The sequence below is a fragment of the Haliaeetus albicilla genome, chromosome 8 (genome assembly GCF_947461875.1).
Source record: "Haliaeetus albicilla chromosome 8, bHalAlb1.1, whole genome shotgun sequence".
In the NCBI taxonomy this organism is placed as follows: Eukaryota; Metazoa; Chordata; class Aves; order Accipitriformes; family Accipitridae; genus Haliaeetus; species Haliaeetus albicilla.
Genome location: NC_091490.1, coordinates 3,422,354 through 3,439,508, shown reverse-complemented (window position 1 = coordinate 3,439,508; position 17,155 = coordinate 3,422,354). Strand labels below are relative to the sequence as shown.

Genomic DNA, 17,155 nt, shown 5'->3' with positions numbered 1-17,155 from the left:
CAAAACACCCTGAACTCCAGCTACGACTGCGCTTTACCCCAACTTGAAGCAGAAGCAAGGTCAGCTGCAATTATAGCGTTGCTTAGGGGCACTATGAGTTTGCATGGATGCTATTACACTGCTCGACATCATCCCCGCTGAAAAGGTCATTTGGTGCAACAGGGCAAGAAACAAAAGGGTGGCACTGATCAGCACAGCTTCTAACCATGTGCTGTACATTGGTGGCTGCTCCATGTTGCTGCCCCATTAATAACCTCACTGGATATTAAAAATTCCCCTGAAGTGTGGTGACAGAAAGTCAGAACTGAACAACCTCCAATCAGTTTCAGCAAGACACCACCATTACTTTCAAGTCTTAAGAGGCCCTACCTCTCTAGCTTTCATAATTGCCAATCAAACCTCTCCCCACATGAAGTAACTGGCAACTGCCTAAACCTTGAAATTCCTGAGTAGAGTCTGCAGGACTTACTACTACTTACTCCAAGCCTGCAGTCTAATCCACAGCTCATGTTGGCTACCTGTCTATACCACTGCATTCACAAATGTATTGAGCACCATTTCCCCTACTGAAAAGCATCATGCTTCTGACATTTAGAAACCATCTTCTAATGTAATCTGATCACCAAGTGTATTTATGGGTAATCTATAGCCATTTGGTTTTGTGCCAACATCATCAGTTAGGTTCAATAGCCCTCCTCCCACTCCTTTCTACTCACAAGGTATTCACAAAACATCAGTCGTATCCCCTCCCAGCCTTCCTTCTGCAAGACTAAGCAAGGTCAGATCCTGCAACCTGCTTTCTGCTCCCTTGATCACCCTGATGGCTCTTCTCTGCATTTGTTCAGTTGGCAATCACACCTCTTAACACAGTGTGTTTCATCCTGATCACTCCAGATAAGGCCTGACCAGGGCTTTGTGGAACCAAATTAGTATTTTCCTACTGAGAAAACACCTCAGCTGACTACTTTTAGGACTGCTTTCTCACTGCTTCATCACAGAGGTTCACAGTTTCCCTAAAACTGATAATAGACTTGCCTTGTCCTCCTCCATTTCCAAAAGCTGTTTGTCCATGACAAATGCCATCTACTAATGACTAGTAAGTTCATGTTAAATTATAACCCTGAACAGTATTTCTAACTAGAAGCTATGCTTCCTAAACCAACTTAGGTTAAAAAGTGTACTACACCAAACACAACTAGGAAAGAGAAATAAATCTCAAAATAGTCTCCAAATGAAAAAAAAAAAAAATCCATTTGGCAGAAGAGCCATTAAAGCTCTTGATAATTAAAAGGACAAATAAAAAACTGCCTCTTTAATAACTATCTTATTATATTCAACATGTAACCTGGGATCCTTAGACAAACATTCCAGTTAATTACAGCGCACAGCCTCATGAATGTCTATGCTTAAAGTACATCTTCCCTAGTCACTTCCTTTCTGACCTTCACTGGTTAATTATTGTGTGTGCCTGTGGTTCACACCAAAACAAAAAAAGATGAGAGAAAAAAAAATCCCCCTGGAACTGGCTTCTAAAGCAAAACAAGACTGGTCATTCTCAAAGTACTCTGAGCTGCAAATAACAAAATGAAACCATTTGTTTGCACTTCCATGGTTCTTTACTACACACAAAAATAATTTCTGTTTCTGTGTGGCCCTACCCAGTCAAAACCAAAAATTGTTCCTTTTTTTTTTTTTTTTTTTAGCTTAAGCAGCATACTGGAAGTATCAGCTCTTCTGTTCTGCCTCACCAAGAAAAGCCTCACCAAGACCCATCCAGTTATGCCAAGCAAGGTTAAGAACTCTTCCCTTTCACAGAAAAGGTACATCAGAATACAGTCATCTAGATCATCTGCTCCAGTGATTTGAGGAAGTGTCTCTTTTCCATAGCCCTCCCCATTTTGAAAGAGCAATGCAAATTAAACTTTTCTCCCAATCCCGCTAATTACAAAGCTGTTACTCCTGCCTGTTCTTCATCTTATGTGTCACGTGCAGTTACTCTACATTCAGCGAGCCTTTGCCTCTTGAGAAAGACAGCCTGGTACAGCGAGGCATCTGCCCCAATCCATAGCAAAGCTGCTTGTTCTCTCTCAGCAGCAGAGAAAACTGTATTTACATAGTTTACTTTTTAAAATGAAAGCATCCCCCTTTGTTCAGCTGGCTCGCTTGCATACAACTCTGCACATGGCTGGAGGCATCTATCCTACTGGACTCACTACGCTTGGGTCTGAATCCCGAAAGCCAAACAGCACTGGCCAGTTGTGTCCATCTTGCTGGTGCAGTGGAGATGACCTGCCCCTCTGTCCCTATGTGCTCCTCCTGGGCTCTCCTGCCTCTGGGCCTGCTCCATCCAGGCTTGAACCACGGTGTGAGTCACCAGGTATGCATCGTGGTGGATGAGAGAACCTGCTTGAGGAAGAGCTCTGGCCTTGAGCTACCCTGCCGGTTCAGCCGTGCCCTGGATGCAGCCTTCTTCCTAAACCCGAGGTCCTGTTTCCTTCGGAGTGAACTCCTTCCCCTTTGAGTGAAACAGCTTTGATTTACAACCCGAAGCTGAGGAAATACCCAGCCTGATCCTGACTGCTGAGGGTAAGTGTGGGTTCTTAACACACGAGATGAGCAACAACATGCTCCCTTTTTGCTTACCATTGATTAAAACAGAAAACACCATACAATGCTGCCTGTGGTGCTCTTCTGATAACATTTGATTATTAAGGCTGAAAGCATTGCCCCTAGGCCGCAGCGAAAGGAATGAGCTCCCAAGATACCTTACTGTGAAAATCACCACAGGACTGGATTCTTCAGGAGAGATCAAAGTCACAGCTCATGTTAAAAAAACCCAACCAAACAAGGAAGCCCTGTACAAAGAAGCAGCTTTGTAGCGGAGCCCTAGAGATGAACTGTCCTCCCTGCCTTCTCGCTTGCTTTAAGTGCTCAGAGATTTTCTTAGGCTTCCCAGAGCACTGCAGACTCCCACAGGAGACATCCACAACGGCTGAACAGGGGCAGACAATATGACTTTTGGAGAACGGGAAAAAGCTGCTCCGAAGTTTCTGTTAAAAATACTTTCAATTATCCATGACAGTGTTTTGACAATGCAAATGGCATCTGGATGCAGGAAGAGAATAAACTGTGATGAATATCCTGCTGCGACCACTACATTTCTGGCCTGATTCGGTGCTCGTGGAAGCCAGTGACAGCTTTGCTATCGGTTTCAGTGGGTGCAGGTTTCACACCATCCCTGTTTACCCTGAGGCAGGGCAAAGGCAGCCATCAGTCTCCCTGACACATCGTTCAGGCAATGTAAAAGGGCTCTAAATGAACACAAATGTAAATTTAGTCTTCCCAAGTCACCTTTTACAGTACCCCATCAATGTAAAGGGAGCTTCAGCAGAAATAAGATGCTAGCTCTGAATGTAGTGAACAGAAGTGTTTTCCCCTCAATTCAAAACCATAAAGACAACAAGCTGTGATTACTCCAGAAATCTGCCTACATACAATGTAAGAGCCCTGGATGATGGGGAATCTTCAAATCACTGAATGTCCGAGAGCAGGGTCACCTCCTTTCAGCCAAGGCTCTGCTGAAGACCCCTGCAGCCCCAGACAGCAGTGCCTCATGGCACCATGAAGTTCCGTTCACACAGAAGCACCTCAGAAGGGGCTGGACCCATGAGGGTGGAAACAATTTTCTCCAGACTCCATCGAGAGCTGGGGACAGGAAAACTGAAAATTCTCAGCAAGAGAATAAAGAGCAGTGGCAAAAAATCACACTCCAGGCTTTGTGTGAGCCTGAAATGCAATAGCAAAACAGAGGGTAAGGCGGGTATGTTATTGCAAGTCAGAGGGATCTTCTTGAACTGTGGAAGCAGTAAAGGAAGAGAAAAACCCTTTCCAAGGAAAGACACCTTCAAGAGTGATGGTCTGACCAAAGCAGCAGTTCTGGATTCCCTAGGTAACTGGATCTCAGGATGGTCCAAGAGCAATGACATGGCACCGAGACAGGGGCTCACATGAAAGGCTACGTGAGTTTGCCTGAACTGTGTATGTTGCATGATGTTTAAAGGGTGATTTTTTCTTTTTCTGTATTTGAACTCTAAAAAGCCTGCACACCTTTTCCTCTGACTGCCCCTGGAAAAACTGGAGTGTGGGGATACAACATGCTTCAATTACTGGGACATTCAGGAACTCAGAACTGACCTTCTTGGTGATGGTAGGGCTTCCACGTCCCATTTCTCTGCCAAGCAGCCCCATACCCAGAAAATGTACTGAGATAATGCAACTGGGAATCTGAAGCACATACAGATGAAGGGGTGAGTGCTCAGTGGGGACAGTGCAGCACAACCCCAGAGGGACCAGACACGGCACTCGGCTTGGTCAGTACTGAACACCCAACCCTGCTGAGAGTGAACAGGCAGCTTAGCTGGTACAACGTATTGACTGTTTTTTATTGAGACATCTTAATGAGTGAACTTTATCTCTGCTGGTGTGTGGATCCTGCCTTCTGCTAACTCTCCTCTAGTCCCTCAAACACCATATGAGCTGAACAGGGCTACTAAACAGAAGTGCATCTATTCCTACACTGAGATGGAAACGATACCATACATGCAGCTACTGAAGTATTATGATGCTGCAGAAGGACATGTTCCAATAGAGTTTAATAAAAAAAACTATTACCAATTATTTCCAATTAAAAATTAACAGTTTTGGGCAAGATTTCAGGTATTATTAACCCACTACAGCAAGTTTAACTCAGGAGTTTCTTCTGATGGATTCAAGAAGAATTAGTGCATGTGACGGCCAAAGTTCAGGCTAAAAATGTGTTCTAGTTTAAAGCCAACCAACAAAAATGCAGCAGGACCTAGTCAGAAAGATACCTTGTAACAGACAGTCTTAAAAAGGTATTTTGAAACTGCTGTAGTAACCACTGACAGTTGCTATCCCCAATATTTAAAGATTCCAGTGGTGATAAACAGACACCGCATGACACTGGAGCTCCGTATATACCCTTGAGGTGCACCACACTGGTTGAAGAAAGCACAGGCAGTAAATCAGGGCTGTGAAGACCACATCTGTGGTCTTTCTAAGAAACAGAACAGCAGATCTCAGGTTTCTTTTTCTACCACTACTATAAGAACCAGCTTAGAAGCTTGCATCTGTTTGGTACGTAGGTCTTCAAGTAATTTACCTTCGTGGATCTGAATTAAAACCCATTTGAATTACACGCTATCAGGCAAACCAAGAGCAGCATGGCTACTTCCTGTGAATAAGACAAATGCTACGTCTACCTCAATGAGTAAGCCAAACCGGAGGGCAGAGTGTGAAAATGTGATGGATCTATTCTTCTTTAAACAATGGAACAGGGGAGGGCTTCCAGCAGCCACCAACACAGCTCTTGGGACTTCCGTATGCTGCTTGCTTGAATCTCTCATCCTCTGAAATAGTAGCATTCACAGCAGCATATTCTGTGTCAGCACAGGAAGGGCTACAGCTCAGTCTGGGCACCTCTGGGTACAACATCTCTTCTGCCCACAAGTTTTTGCCTTCTCATGCACTGGATGTGTAGCCCATGAACCAGGAACTCAAGATTTCTCAGAAGACAACACTACAATATGGGAAATCCCAGAGAGAAATACAGCAGTCTTAGAAACAAGCGTAAAAGAAAGGGTTGGAGATGCAACAGCCCTGCTCCAGGAGGAGCTGACCTCATTGCAGACCACCTGGGTCCTTCTGCAGGCACAGCCTGCATCAACAGTAAACTCCACAAATGAATCTGACGTGGCGAAAAGACCACCTCTGCCTGCACACACGCGCTGCTGCCGTTTGGTTGGTTTGAAAACACGTCGAGCGGATTAGATCAAAAGCTACGCAAAGGTGGCACATCCATGCTACTGCCTGATGAACTTAGTCCACCGAGCTAGCGCCTGACGCAGGCAGAAACATTGTCAGCACCCGCAGTGGTCACCCCAGGGCCATTTTATTTAACTTCCTGGCAGGGCTGCAGAACTCTTACGCTCTCCCTTCTAGTACTTGTCTCTCATGTGACTATTTCTATGACTACAATTGAGAACCAGGAAAAATGGTCTGGCAGCGAATCCATCCCTCTCTGTTCCAGAGACCTTGATCTGTCACGTTAACCCCTGGCTGGTGCACATCAAAGTTTGCAGAGAACCAGGATAGAGGAGCAATGTTTTCACCCGTGTTCAGATGCTGAGTGGGGTGGGATTGATGCCACTCCTCTACCTCCCACCTAGCCTTTTCCTCTGACCTCCTTTTTCTTTGTCCGTGACCCTTCTCCATCACAGCTTCTGTAACTGCAACTATTTGTACCTACAGTCTTCTCATTCAATGGCACGGGAAACGATACTCCTTTCACTACTGTCCACAGCCTCCTGAATAGCACCAGCGAAACTGATGGTTCCCACTTTCACTCTGCTGCTAGTCACAGCGAGGAGAGGTACCAGGGTCACCAAAGGCTACCTGGTCAGACCTGCGAACAGAAAAACTGCGGTTCCCACCTGGAACCAGATCCCTAACTTGGAATATAGATCTGCAGAAACCTGGTGTTAGCCGGCAATTTCCTATAAACATTCCTCTTTTAAAGAAAAACAAAACAAAGCAAAACTTTGTAAAATACAAGGATGTTTAACACTGCGAGTCTCAAACACCTCTGCGCGTCCGAGGGGCTGTGCTAACATTAACCAGCTGCTTATGGCACACAAAAGGAAGGGAACTATTTTCTCCATTTTGCAGGCAGCGAGGAAGCGAGCGGGCAGGTCTGGCGCTCCCAGGTACGGGCTGCAACGCCCGGACCGGGCTCTGGCCGCCGCTCCCCGCCGCAGGCTCTAGAGGGGAGGGAAGGCGAACTCGGCGCCCAGCAGCCGGGCCCGCCGCGGGCAGCCCGGGACGGGTACAAGGGGCTCCGGGGCTCGGCGGCTCCGGCAGCCCCGCGCCGGCAGGAAAACGCTTCGCCGCGCTGCCGGCAGCGCCGGGCCGCCCATTGTGCGGCGAGATGGGACTGCACAATGCGCCCGGCCGGCCTTTGTTCACGGGGAGCTGAATTAAACAGCTCTTTTCCTCCTTTTTTTTTTTTTTCCCCTCCGCCCCCCACCCCTTCCCCCGGGAAGCGGCACGGCGCGAAGCGGACACCGCACACACACACACACACGGCCGCATCCCCCACCCCTTTGTTGCAGACGCGGGGGGGAACGGCAGAACCGCGGCGCCGGCCTGGGCGGACCCTGCCCGGCGGCCCGGCCGGGGGCTTGCTCACGGCAGGCCCCGGCGCAACGGCCCGGTCCCGGCCCCGGCTCCGGCTCTGGCTCGGCCCGCCCTGTCAGCGGCAGCCCGAAGGCCGGGAGGGCGGCGGGCGCCCGCGGGCCGCGCCGGGCCCGTTCGCCGCCCCCCCCGCTCCCCAGGGGCGCGGCGCCGGTCCCCGTCCCCGTCCCCCCCCCCCCACTACCACCAGGAGCTCCCCGCCGGCCGGGCCCGGCTCGGCCCGGCAGCCCGCCCCTTGCCACGGCGGCGACCGTAGCCCCGTCCCGCGGCCGCTCGCCGGCCGGCGCTACCTGCTGATCTTCTGGGCGAAGGCGCGGCGCTCGGCCATGGCCGCGCTGCCGGGGCTCCGCGCGGCCGCTCCTCAGGGCTGGCGGAGCCGAGGAGCCGGGAACGGCCGCCGTAATGCTCCGCGGAGGCGCGCACCCGCTCGGCGCGGCCGGCCCAGCTCCCACCCTCGGCGCTCGCTCGCCCGCCTCCTCCCCTCCGTCGCCGTGCGAGGGGGCCGCTCCTCGCAGACATACGGCGGGGCGGGCGGGCGCAGTGACCGTCGCCGTTCCCCTGCCCCGTCCCTCGGTTGGTGCGGCCGGTCCGGGACCCGCACCGGCACCGGTCCGGCCTCCGTGGGTCCCCCCCCTAGGGCTCGGGGGGGCTTCGCCGAGCGCGTCCCGTCCCCGGCGCGGTGCGGGGGGAGAGCGCCTTCGGTTGTTCAGCTCGCTCCGCGGTGCCGCTTTATCCCCGCTTAAAAAAAAAAAAAAGGGGGTGGGTGGGTTGGGGTTATTGCTGGCGATAATGGAAGACCCGCGAGCGGGCAGGGAAAATGGCTCTCGGCCCGGCTCGCCACCCGCCAGCGTTCTGTGGAGCGAGACCCGCAGAGCCCGGCTGGAGGCCGTGGGCAGCGGAGGCCTCGGCTGGCAGCCGCGGCCGGGGGTCTGGTGTGTGCTGACCCTTGGAAGCGCCGGGCTGGGGCTGTTCCACGGCTCCGGGCTGTCACGCTTCTGCGTGGCGTGGACGGGTCCCTCGGCCACCCGTACCCCCAGCCGGCGTGGCACCGAGGGACGCCGCTGATGACCGCGCTCCCGGACGCCCTGCGTGCCCGCGGGGACGAGACGGGGGTCTCGGTCGATCGTAACCCTGGACGGGGCCAACTTTTCCTTCAGAAAGGCTAAAAATTGTCCCTAACGGGGATCTGCAAGACGGACGGGATAGCGTAACGACCATCGTTCCATCCAAACAGGTCATTGCTACCAGTCCCTCCATAGACGTGTAAATGCTCATCCTAATGGGAAGAGGAGGTAAGGGGCGGGGAGTTAAAAACTATTTTGGGACTTCAAAAAAAGATTGAGCCTAGGACACGTTCTAGCAGATAATTCAAAGTCAGTGTTACACGACATATGCTGTGCGTTAATCTAAACCAGAGAACTATTAATAGAAATCCAGGAAGTGTCCAAAAGTAGCGAGTGCTAATTCATCCGATTCCATCTGTTTGCATTGTGTGAATGTTTCTAGCACATTGCGACTGCAATCTGAGTATACCAATTTTTCCACTAGCAGAAGCCGCTGATTTCCAGCTGCATGTAATTTCTCTGCTTTTCTGTTTGTCTGTGTTTACCCGGGGAATGGCAGGCCCCAAAATCTGCAAATATATACATATGTGAGTAATCGCACTGGAGTCAATCAGACTCTGTGCATACCTAAAGCGAATCCCATGTGGATACGATTATGGCCCGCTACAGAAATGTGCTGTCATGCGTTACACAGATGCACACACACACGTGCATACAGATGGAGATACTGCAAAGCAAAGACCTATTGTATGCCACTGAGAAAGGGCTGCTCTTCTCCAAGGGGGATGGGGAGAAAATATCCCACAAACGTCTGCCAGGACAAAGACTTTTGCTCTTGAATTACTGCCTGCGTGTAGAACTGCACACAGGGTAAGTCCATCACACAGAGTGGACGGGGTAAGCCAATGAGCTATTTACCTTCATACATCCACGTAAGTTGTGGATGCCCCATCCCTGGAAGCGTTCAAGGTCGGGTCGGATGGGCCTTTGAGAGACCTGGTCTAGTGATGGATGTCGCTGTCCCTGGCAGGGGGGTTGGAACTAGACGATCTTTAAAAGGTCCCTTCCAACCCAAACCCTTCTATGATTCTAAGAATAAATTCTCGTACACAGTGTGCGCGCTTACAAGAACAGACCTAAGCATGAGGGACCACCAGAAATGTTTCCTCTCTCCCATCCCCCATCCCGTATGGAATTTCCTTTCCAAAATGGCATCATTCTGAGATGCGGGAGGGCTAATTTAGTCCTGCCTTACAGGAAAACGTCACTGCCTAACTCTTTCACACCGAAACTGCGAATCCCGTGTTTATGAAAAGGGGAATTCTTATCTCCGCCAGAAGGTGCAAAGAGCAGTCCAGCCCCAGAAGCCCTGACTTACAGAGCTATCCAAGGTCGATCAAGAGACCTCTTGGATTTTAGGTTTCATTTTCCCTTCCTGTCAGTTACTACCACAGACAGAAGAACTAGATTAAGTTGTGGGACGCGTAAAGTTGTCTCAGTACCGAGGGTACACTTCAAAATGCAGTAATGACACGGGCGACTTTAGGTCTCCGTCTGATGAGCAGGAATGGCTTAGCTTGAAACAGCCACCCACCACCCATAGTGCCTGCCTCACCCTGCACAGGCGTCTGAGCCATATGTCAGCTGCTTCCCACATCTCCAAAGTCTGTAGCACAAGGGCTTGAGGTAACTAGTTGCTGAGTTCTGATGTCACCTTTGCTCATCTGTCAGTGCCCTGCTCTTCACCGACTTTTTCTGCAGCTTAGAGCTTGGCCAGATGAGCTCTGGCAGACTTGATTCCAGCCATCCACCCACCTCTGTGCTGGAGGCGACCGACGGGAAGGGCAGTCGGATGAGACGTGCCTGCACCTCAGCTGCGCCTGACAGATGTGCTCTGACATCTGAAACTGCGAGGAAGGGAATTCTCTGTGTGGATACCAGAGCTTGAAACTGCTAGCTGAGGTGGGGACACACATCCTGCTCTGCCACCCTTGCCAGAGAGGCCACAGCCTCGCTGGAAGAGTAGGACAGTGACTGGGAGCAATCAAGCTTTAAATTAATGCAATAGTCTCTCCTTGACAGTGAAGGGCCTTTGCACTAATTGCAGATCATCCCTGCAGTAGGCTACAAAGCTAAAATGGAGCAGGGGACAGGAGCCCACCTCTTTATGAATGATTTGTTATTCATCTTGTTGAAGCATATAAATGTACAGAAGTATCAACAGAGATTAAAAAAAACCCTAACCACCCTATCTAATGTGGAACATCTATGTACAAAAATACAAAATATATGTATTTTCAGTTCAAATATACAAAACGGATATAAAATAGATCTCTATCAAATACAGTATATATTATGTGCTCTCAATGGGAGGGTATTGCTTTGCAGATAAATAGGCCTTCTCCATATAGTTGGTCTAAATGTGAACAAAATCCCTCAATTCATTTAAGAATCAACATCAACAACTGCCTTTCAGAAAAATAACAAAGATTCCTCATTACTTTTCAGACAGTAACAGCCCAGCAAAAGTCTACAAAGTCAATGCCAATGACTTTAAATAGTAAGAGATCACTGAGGTTGGTAGAAATGTACACATGACCTTGTAAAGTGAACCAAGAGCTTCTGTAGATTGACTCAAAATTTTGCAGTGCGTGGAGCATTAACTAAAAGAAGTAAAGGAAAAAATGAAGAAATATGAGGAAAAAAAAATTGCAGTCTTTTACCATTATAAATCCAATAATGCCAAACACTAAAATTCATGGTATCAACAAATCCTGCCTCCATATCACTGGCAAGTCAGTATGATTGATGTTGTGGCATCACTGTGTTATTTCGAGTACTAAGGTGAGCGCTGCCACTGACAGGCACTGCGAGTCACATAACCTTTCTGCCTCTTGTTTTCTCATCTTAAAAGTGAATTAATTGAAGGAAACGTTTTGTCTGAAGAAATAAACTCATGCTTTGCAAAGAGGAGAATGTGACCAATTGGACAGAGACCTGTTACATGGAATTTCAGTCTGAAAAAAAAATCAGGTAAAAAAAATCAGGCATCTCTTTAGGAACTAGCAGCTTCCTCTGATTAAAAAACAATCATTTTGTGGTAAATTTTATCTGCAGTAGAAAACGGAACTGTTTTCTTTTAAATTAGGGTGAAATTGTATGCAGTTGATGATATATTTGGAGTGTTAGGCTGCTTATTTTTCCTAAAGTTGTTTGTGCCTATGTATTGTCCTCAAGGGTGACTGGTATCTCAGAATGAGGGTGAAGACAAATCAAGACTAACTTCAGCGGAGGGACTGCGTACTCTGCAATTAATACCTCCATACAGCCCACCTTAATTTAAATTATTGTTTGGTTAGAGGCTACCTATTTCTACTAACCAATTTAAAACCTGGAACTTTATCAGCATTATGAGGATACTGAATAGTTACCCTGCCTTAACACATTGTAATGCTTCATCATGTTTTAGAGAGCAAATAAGGAACCTAGCTTGTTCTACACCAGATTCCAACGGTAGAATGCATCAGCCTTTGAAAGACATCACTACCTCCAAAAAGGAGTTAGCTGATTTACGCAGCCATCATCAATAAGCATCTGCTGCTCCGGGTAAGTGGTCTCTGAGAAGCTGGGGACTGATCCTCACTTGTCATGGATGCATTAGTACTCCAGCAGGACAACGACTGAGCATATACTACACTGGGAGTTGAAGGACACTGTGAAAGGTGATGGGTCTCCACTGTAGCTGCTGCATTTCCCTTCTAGTTACCTTGCTAATTTGGGGGCTGGGGGATAAGCCCAGCAATTTGTCAAAACATGGACTATCATGCTGAAAGTCACCTTTTCATCTTCTCTGATAAACCATGTAACAAAAAGGTGAGGAATGAACAGCTGAGTCTACATCTGCGAGCTGTATTTGGGCTAAGCATCTATCTGAAGTTCATGGCCTAGACACAGTGCTCTGTTAACACACATGTATCTGTGAAACAACATCTCTCACACTGACAGGGTGCAAACAAAGAAGCATTTCCACCAGTTCACTAGGGTACCTGTCCATAAACCACAGGCATCCTTTAAAACACCTGACCAAAATGCTTTTTTTTTATTGAGAATGAATTTTACTCGGTTATAATCAAGTCTGGTAAATGCATCCTGCGAACACAGATGTAACTCGTAGAGCCTGATAATTATAAGATTAGGTCCTGAACAAGAAAAATCTTTTGGATTGTAGCCATAAAACATTTTGCAAAAAGCGAACCGATCCTGTGTCTTGTTTGTTAGCAGTCTATTTACCCAGTCCATTGCTTCCTTGTTCTTCTTACGTAAACTTCCTCAAAGCCAACACACTGAAAACAGTTTCCAGTGAAAATGTGTCCAACATAATTCAACAAACAATGTAGTAAATAAGGGACTGCAAATTCAGAGAGCCATCTACTGGCAGCTCAGTGAAACGAACTGAATTAATTAAGGGCCAAATCCTCTCTGCCCCTCTCTGCAAATAATTCCTTCAAAGATAAGGAACTACACACGGGTAATGTAAACTGTACAAGCATAATTATCTTCTCAAGACATGTAAGGCAAGACTGAAGATGCTGGTGTTCTCAGAGCAAGAAGGAGCAGCCTCGTTTGCCCAGCGCCCAGTTTCTGCTGGGCAAATGAGAAACTAGGAGAGTAAAGGAGTGAGGACTCTCTGAGTGCCTGCAGCCTTCACTACACCCCTCACAACCATGTTATTTCTTTTATAGATGGCTCAAGCCAGGCATAGCACAAGCTAATGACAGCAGAGCTGGAAGCAGAGCCAAGGTGCCCCAAGTACAGCGTTTCAAAGACCACTTTTACAGGGAATGGTGTTCTTCACCCCAGACATCAGAAGATCACAGGGGATCCTCACAGCTGGAAGGGAGATACTTTGTAGTTCTGGATACCAAACCAAATCCTATCAACTACTGCATGAAGCAAAACAGCTGTGTGTAAAACATTCTGCCTAGAGCAGAATCTCCCAGCCCGCAAGCCTGACCCACAGGAGGATCATGCTTCCTCCCCCAGGCAGAAGCACGGCAGTTCCAGGCACCAGTGCTATTTGAAAATGGAGGAAGCAGCAGTGGTGTCTGGTTCCTCCCTTTCTCTTGGACTTACCTCCACTATTTTAGGTGGTACAGCTGGGGAGACCAGCAGACAAGGTGGCAGGAATGGTGGCCAGACTCATACTTCTACAGCAGGAAAAGTTCTTTTTGAGGGTGAAATGAAAATTTGAATCCTCAACTGCACTAGCCTTTCTGCAGCCTTCTTCATACAGCAGTATTTGATGTCTACTTCATTTTTGCCTTTATTCTTTGACTCCTAGCATTATTACTTTCAGATTTCTTCATTTTAATAGATGGGTTCAAGGAACTTAAATCACCTCAGATAAGGACTCACAGTCTTCCCAACTGAGCTTCCATTAATTTCTGCTCATGTTTATCATTTTCAGGTAGTTTATGTTTCTACCCTGAATACAGCTTTCAATCTCTCCCAGCTTAATACTCTGTAAATGCCACTAATGTGCTCTGTATCTTCTCTGCCAGATATTTAACTAAGATCTTAAATTAAGGGTAGCCTTGGCACAGATTCTTAGGGGTATCCTACTGGAGCCTCCTCATCCCTAGCCTAATCCTGGGACAGAGTAATAAAATCTGGTTTTGGATGGAGTGAGTGGTATGAGCAGAAGCGTGCTGGCTAAATCAGCGGAGACAAACACCTCAACAGCAATCTAGTGAGGGGTATGCTCAGTCTGTCTCTTTCATCCTGCATACTGCTTGAAAGGATGGTGCACAAATTACTGCCACAGTTACTTCCACAGGAACATTGACATACCAGGCACACATGAGCAGATTCACACTTGGGTAGACAGGTGAGTCTAGTCTGGAGAAGCACCTCAGGGCCACCCTCAGCAGACAGCGTAGTCAGAGTCTGTGCATGCAGGTGGGAACATCTCAAGAAGCAACCTGGGAGAATCCTTTGTTCCCTGAAAGGATCCCTCAAGCGTACATGCTACTTTGTTGCTTTACAGTGTGCATGCATTGACTATTAACCTTGAAGATCCCAACTTCTTTGCGAAACCCATGACATTCTGGAGTAACGGGTTTGCTTCAGAGACAAAATAGTTGTCACAGCTTTTAGTTTTTCATCAATAATGGTTCTCATCTTTATAAAGTTCTGTATCATTTATCTAACCATTCTATTTCCAGTAGTGCTGCTAAGTGCAAGCAACCCTTCCACAAGCACATCTGAGGTTTTCTGTTCTTAAATGGGTGGGAGCAACCTTGTTGTAACCTATTTTAACAAGCAGTTCCGTGAGCAGCAGAATTAACACAGCCAGGATTCCATTGTTATCCCTTTATCCTACTCCAGGGTTTCTCTTTACCTGAGCGGCTATTTCCACAAAAACTGGAGGTATTTAGTATCTCTGAGGCTCTGCAGACTTGACTAAATTGCTGAGCAGTTTCAAAACTTTCCAGAGGGAAACAGATCAGAGATGGCTTACTTCCCTAGGAAATGAAACCAAAAATAAATGAGGAAAAATTCCCTTCCCTATAGCTCCTTAACCCCAGATCTGCTCTGTTTAGACAACAGACAAACGGGTGTTTTGGAAAGCACATACTGTCGGCCAAATGTTTAATGGGCTCTTCTAAATATATTGCAGATTATTGATGAATGCTTAGATGACTTCCCAGAGGCAATCTAGTAGGCTAGTGGCCGATATAGGACTAGAAGCTTTATTCCCCTGATTGCCCAGCAGTTCAGTGTTTCAGGACATGGTTTAGTGGGCATGGTGGTGTTGGATTGACAGTTGGACTCAATGATCTTAAAGGTCTTTTCCAACCTAAACAATTCTATGACTCTACGATTCTATTATCTTACCATTCTGCAGTATTTGGTGGGTCAATGTTGTGTAACATTGTGTAACGGAGATATCTCCAAGATCCATAAAGCAGAGAGTATCCTCTCTAATTTTTAGTCTTCTTGGCATTGCCACTTGCTGTTACCCGCTTGGTTTACCTATTAAAAAAAACAAAGAAAAATTATATTTTCCATGAACGCAGATTTAGATATTTCCTTACTAGTACCATATTAATTTAGCACAAATAGAGCTCAAAGATGGTTTGCGTAGCCTTTATGCCATTAAAATGTTGAAAGTGTAAACTCTGTGACATTTGTTAGAAGTTTGTTGAATGCAATATGTTCTCTCCCACTCCCTCTGCAAATCTTTCCTACAGAAATAGGAATTAGTGAATGTGAAGAAAACTCTCACTTTACAGATAGTTATTTATGGTTGCCTGAGTAATTATTTTGCAATCAAAGCTTTGTTTTGCATGATCTGACTGATGCAAAAAGCAGAAAATAAATATCTTCATTCTCATAACCTGATTACCTGAGGGATTTACAATGTATATCCAGATGGCATATTGTGTGGCCTATCAAATCAAGGCATGGTTATTAAATTTCCGTGCAGGAAGGTGCAGGCAACTAATTTCAGGCAAGGGAATAGCCATTTCATTTGATCAACGGAATAATTCTTTGTTCAACATTTAGCCAAATCCAAGCCACGTTAAGTACTCAGCTCTCAATATTCGAGACCATACACAAACAGACAAGCACATTCATCTTTGTCTTTGAGAACAAAAGCAAAGATGAAATTTTAAAGAACTATTATTCCTAAAACAGGTCATAGAATTCCGAAGGCAGGAGGCCTGCTTCCTTCCGCACTGACAGATTACCCGCTATTGTGGGGCCACAGTCCTTCATGAGTTTAGTAAAAACAGCAACATGGTTTTTATTTTTAAATCTTCATCTTTTATTGGAATATAAAGACATAGATGGCGTGCGTGCCACTTTCTGTGTATTACCCCTCCTTTCCAGTTTTGAAAAGGAACAGTAATTACATGTGACCATTCTTCAGGATTTTTCAAATTTTATCATGTTAGTGTTATTACTGTAACTCTGCTATAGAGAGATGCTTGCTGCTAGAGTCTGAAGGATTCCTAAAAGAGATGAGGATGGTGCTCAGTAATTTATAGGAACACTGAAACAAAGTGCCATTACAAGCAGCGAGCTGAAAGGCAGGGGAAGATTAGAAAGGTGATCTTCTACATCCCCCCTTCAAGCCAATAGCTAGACCTTTGAAACAAGATATTGTCTGCTTCGAACATCAATACCTAAGATCCTCTTTACCAATCGACCCTACTACGTGAAATATATTATTGCCATGAGATTACATAACAAAACCCAACATGAAATAGATGAAACATCTATTGCTGCTATCTGTACTGAAGCTTAATTTTAGGTCATGTGCTATAATCATGTGCTGATTATAAAAAAATTAAACTCAGGCTGATCATTTTTGACCAGCAGAAGGCAGTAAAATCACAAAATGGAAAAAAACCACCTAACTTTCTTCATGAACCCCAAACTTGTGCTGTTGAGCACATGGAGAATGCAGGGATGGCGTCCTTCTCTAGGATGTTAAGCACAAATGCCCGTTCCAGACATTCAAGAAATTCAAAACTGCAGGATTTAGGAGGGATGTGAGGTTTGGTGGTTTTTTTGAAAACGCTCAGCTCCTGATGCAGCCAACGATTATTTTTAAGCAGCTTAAGGCAAACAGATTAATGAAGAACCTGCTTTACAAAATACCAAAAAAAACCCCCAAAACCCTCAGTACATCTAACCTAGGAGAGTGAGAGGGGGCGATGCACTTTTAGACAAGAAATAAAGCAGCAGGTTGAACTGGAAAACACTGTTGGCGCGTCAACAAACGCGTATATGTGTAGGCTGGAGATTTA

At 46.6% G+C, this 17,155-nt stretch overlaps 1 protein-coding gene and 1 long non-coding RNA gene across 14 annotated transcripts in view; both read right to left on the bottom strand.

Annotated features, from left to right (window-relative positions):
* The window catches only part of DOCK7 (dedicator of cytokinesis 7), a 110,092-nt gene extending 102,386 nt beyond the window's left edge, over window positions 1-7,706 (bottom strand). For all 12 annotated transcript variants that reach the window (XM_069788531.1, XM_069788532.1, XM_069788533.1 and 9 more), the window contains exon 1: window positions 7,563-7,706. In XM_069788531.1, coding sequence (XP_069644632.1) covers window positions 7,563-7,600 — 38 coding nt within the window. In that variant the 5' untranslated portion in view covers window positions 7,601-7,706. The remainder of the gene's footprint in view (window positions 1-7,562) is intronic.
* A 3,535-nt stretch (window positions 7,707-11,241) lies between these two features.
* LOC104313234 (uncharacterized) overlaps window positions 11,242-17,155 on the bottom strand; it is a 6,494-nt gene continuing 580 nt past the window's right edge. For both annotated transcript variants that reach the window (XR_011325671.1, XR_011325669.1), the window contains exons 2-3: window positions 15,234-15,371; window positions 11,242-14,860 (exon numbers count right to left, since the gene is read on the bottom strand). This is a non-coding gene — a long non-coding RNA (uncharacterized lncRNA). The remainder of the gene's footprint in view (window positions 14,861-15,233; window positions 15,372-17,155) is intronic.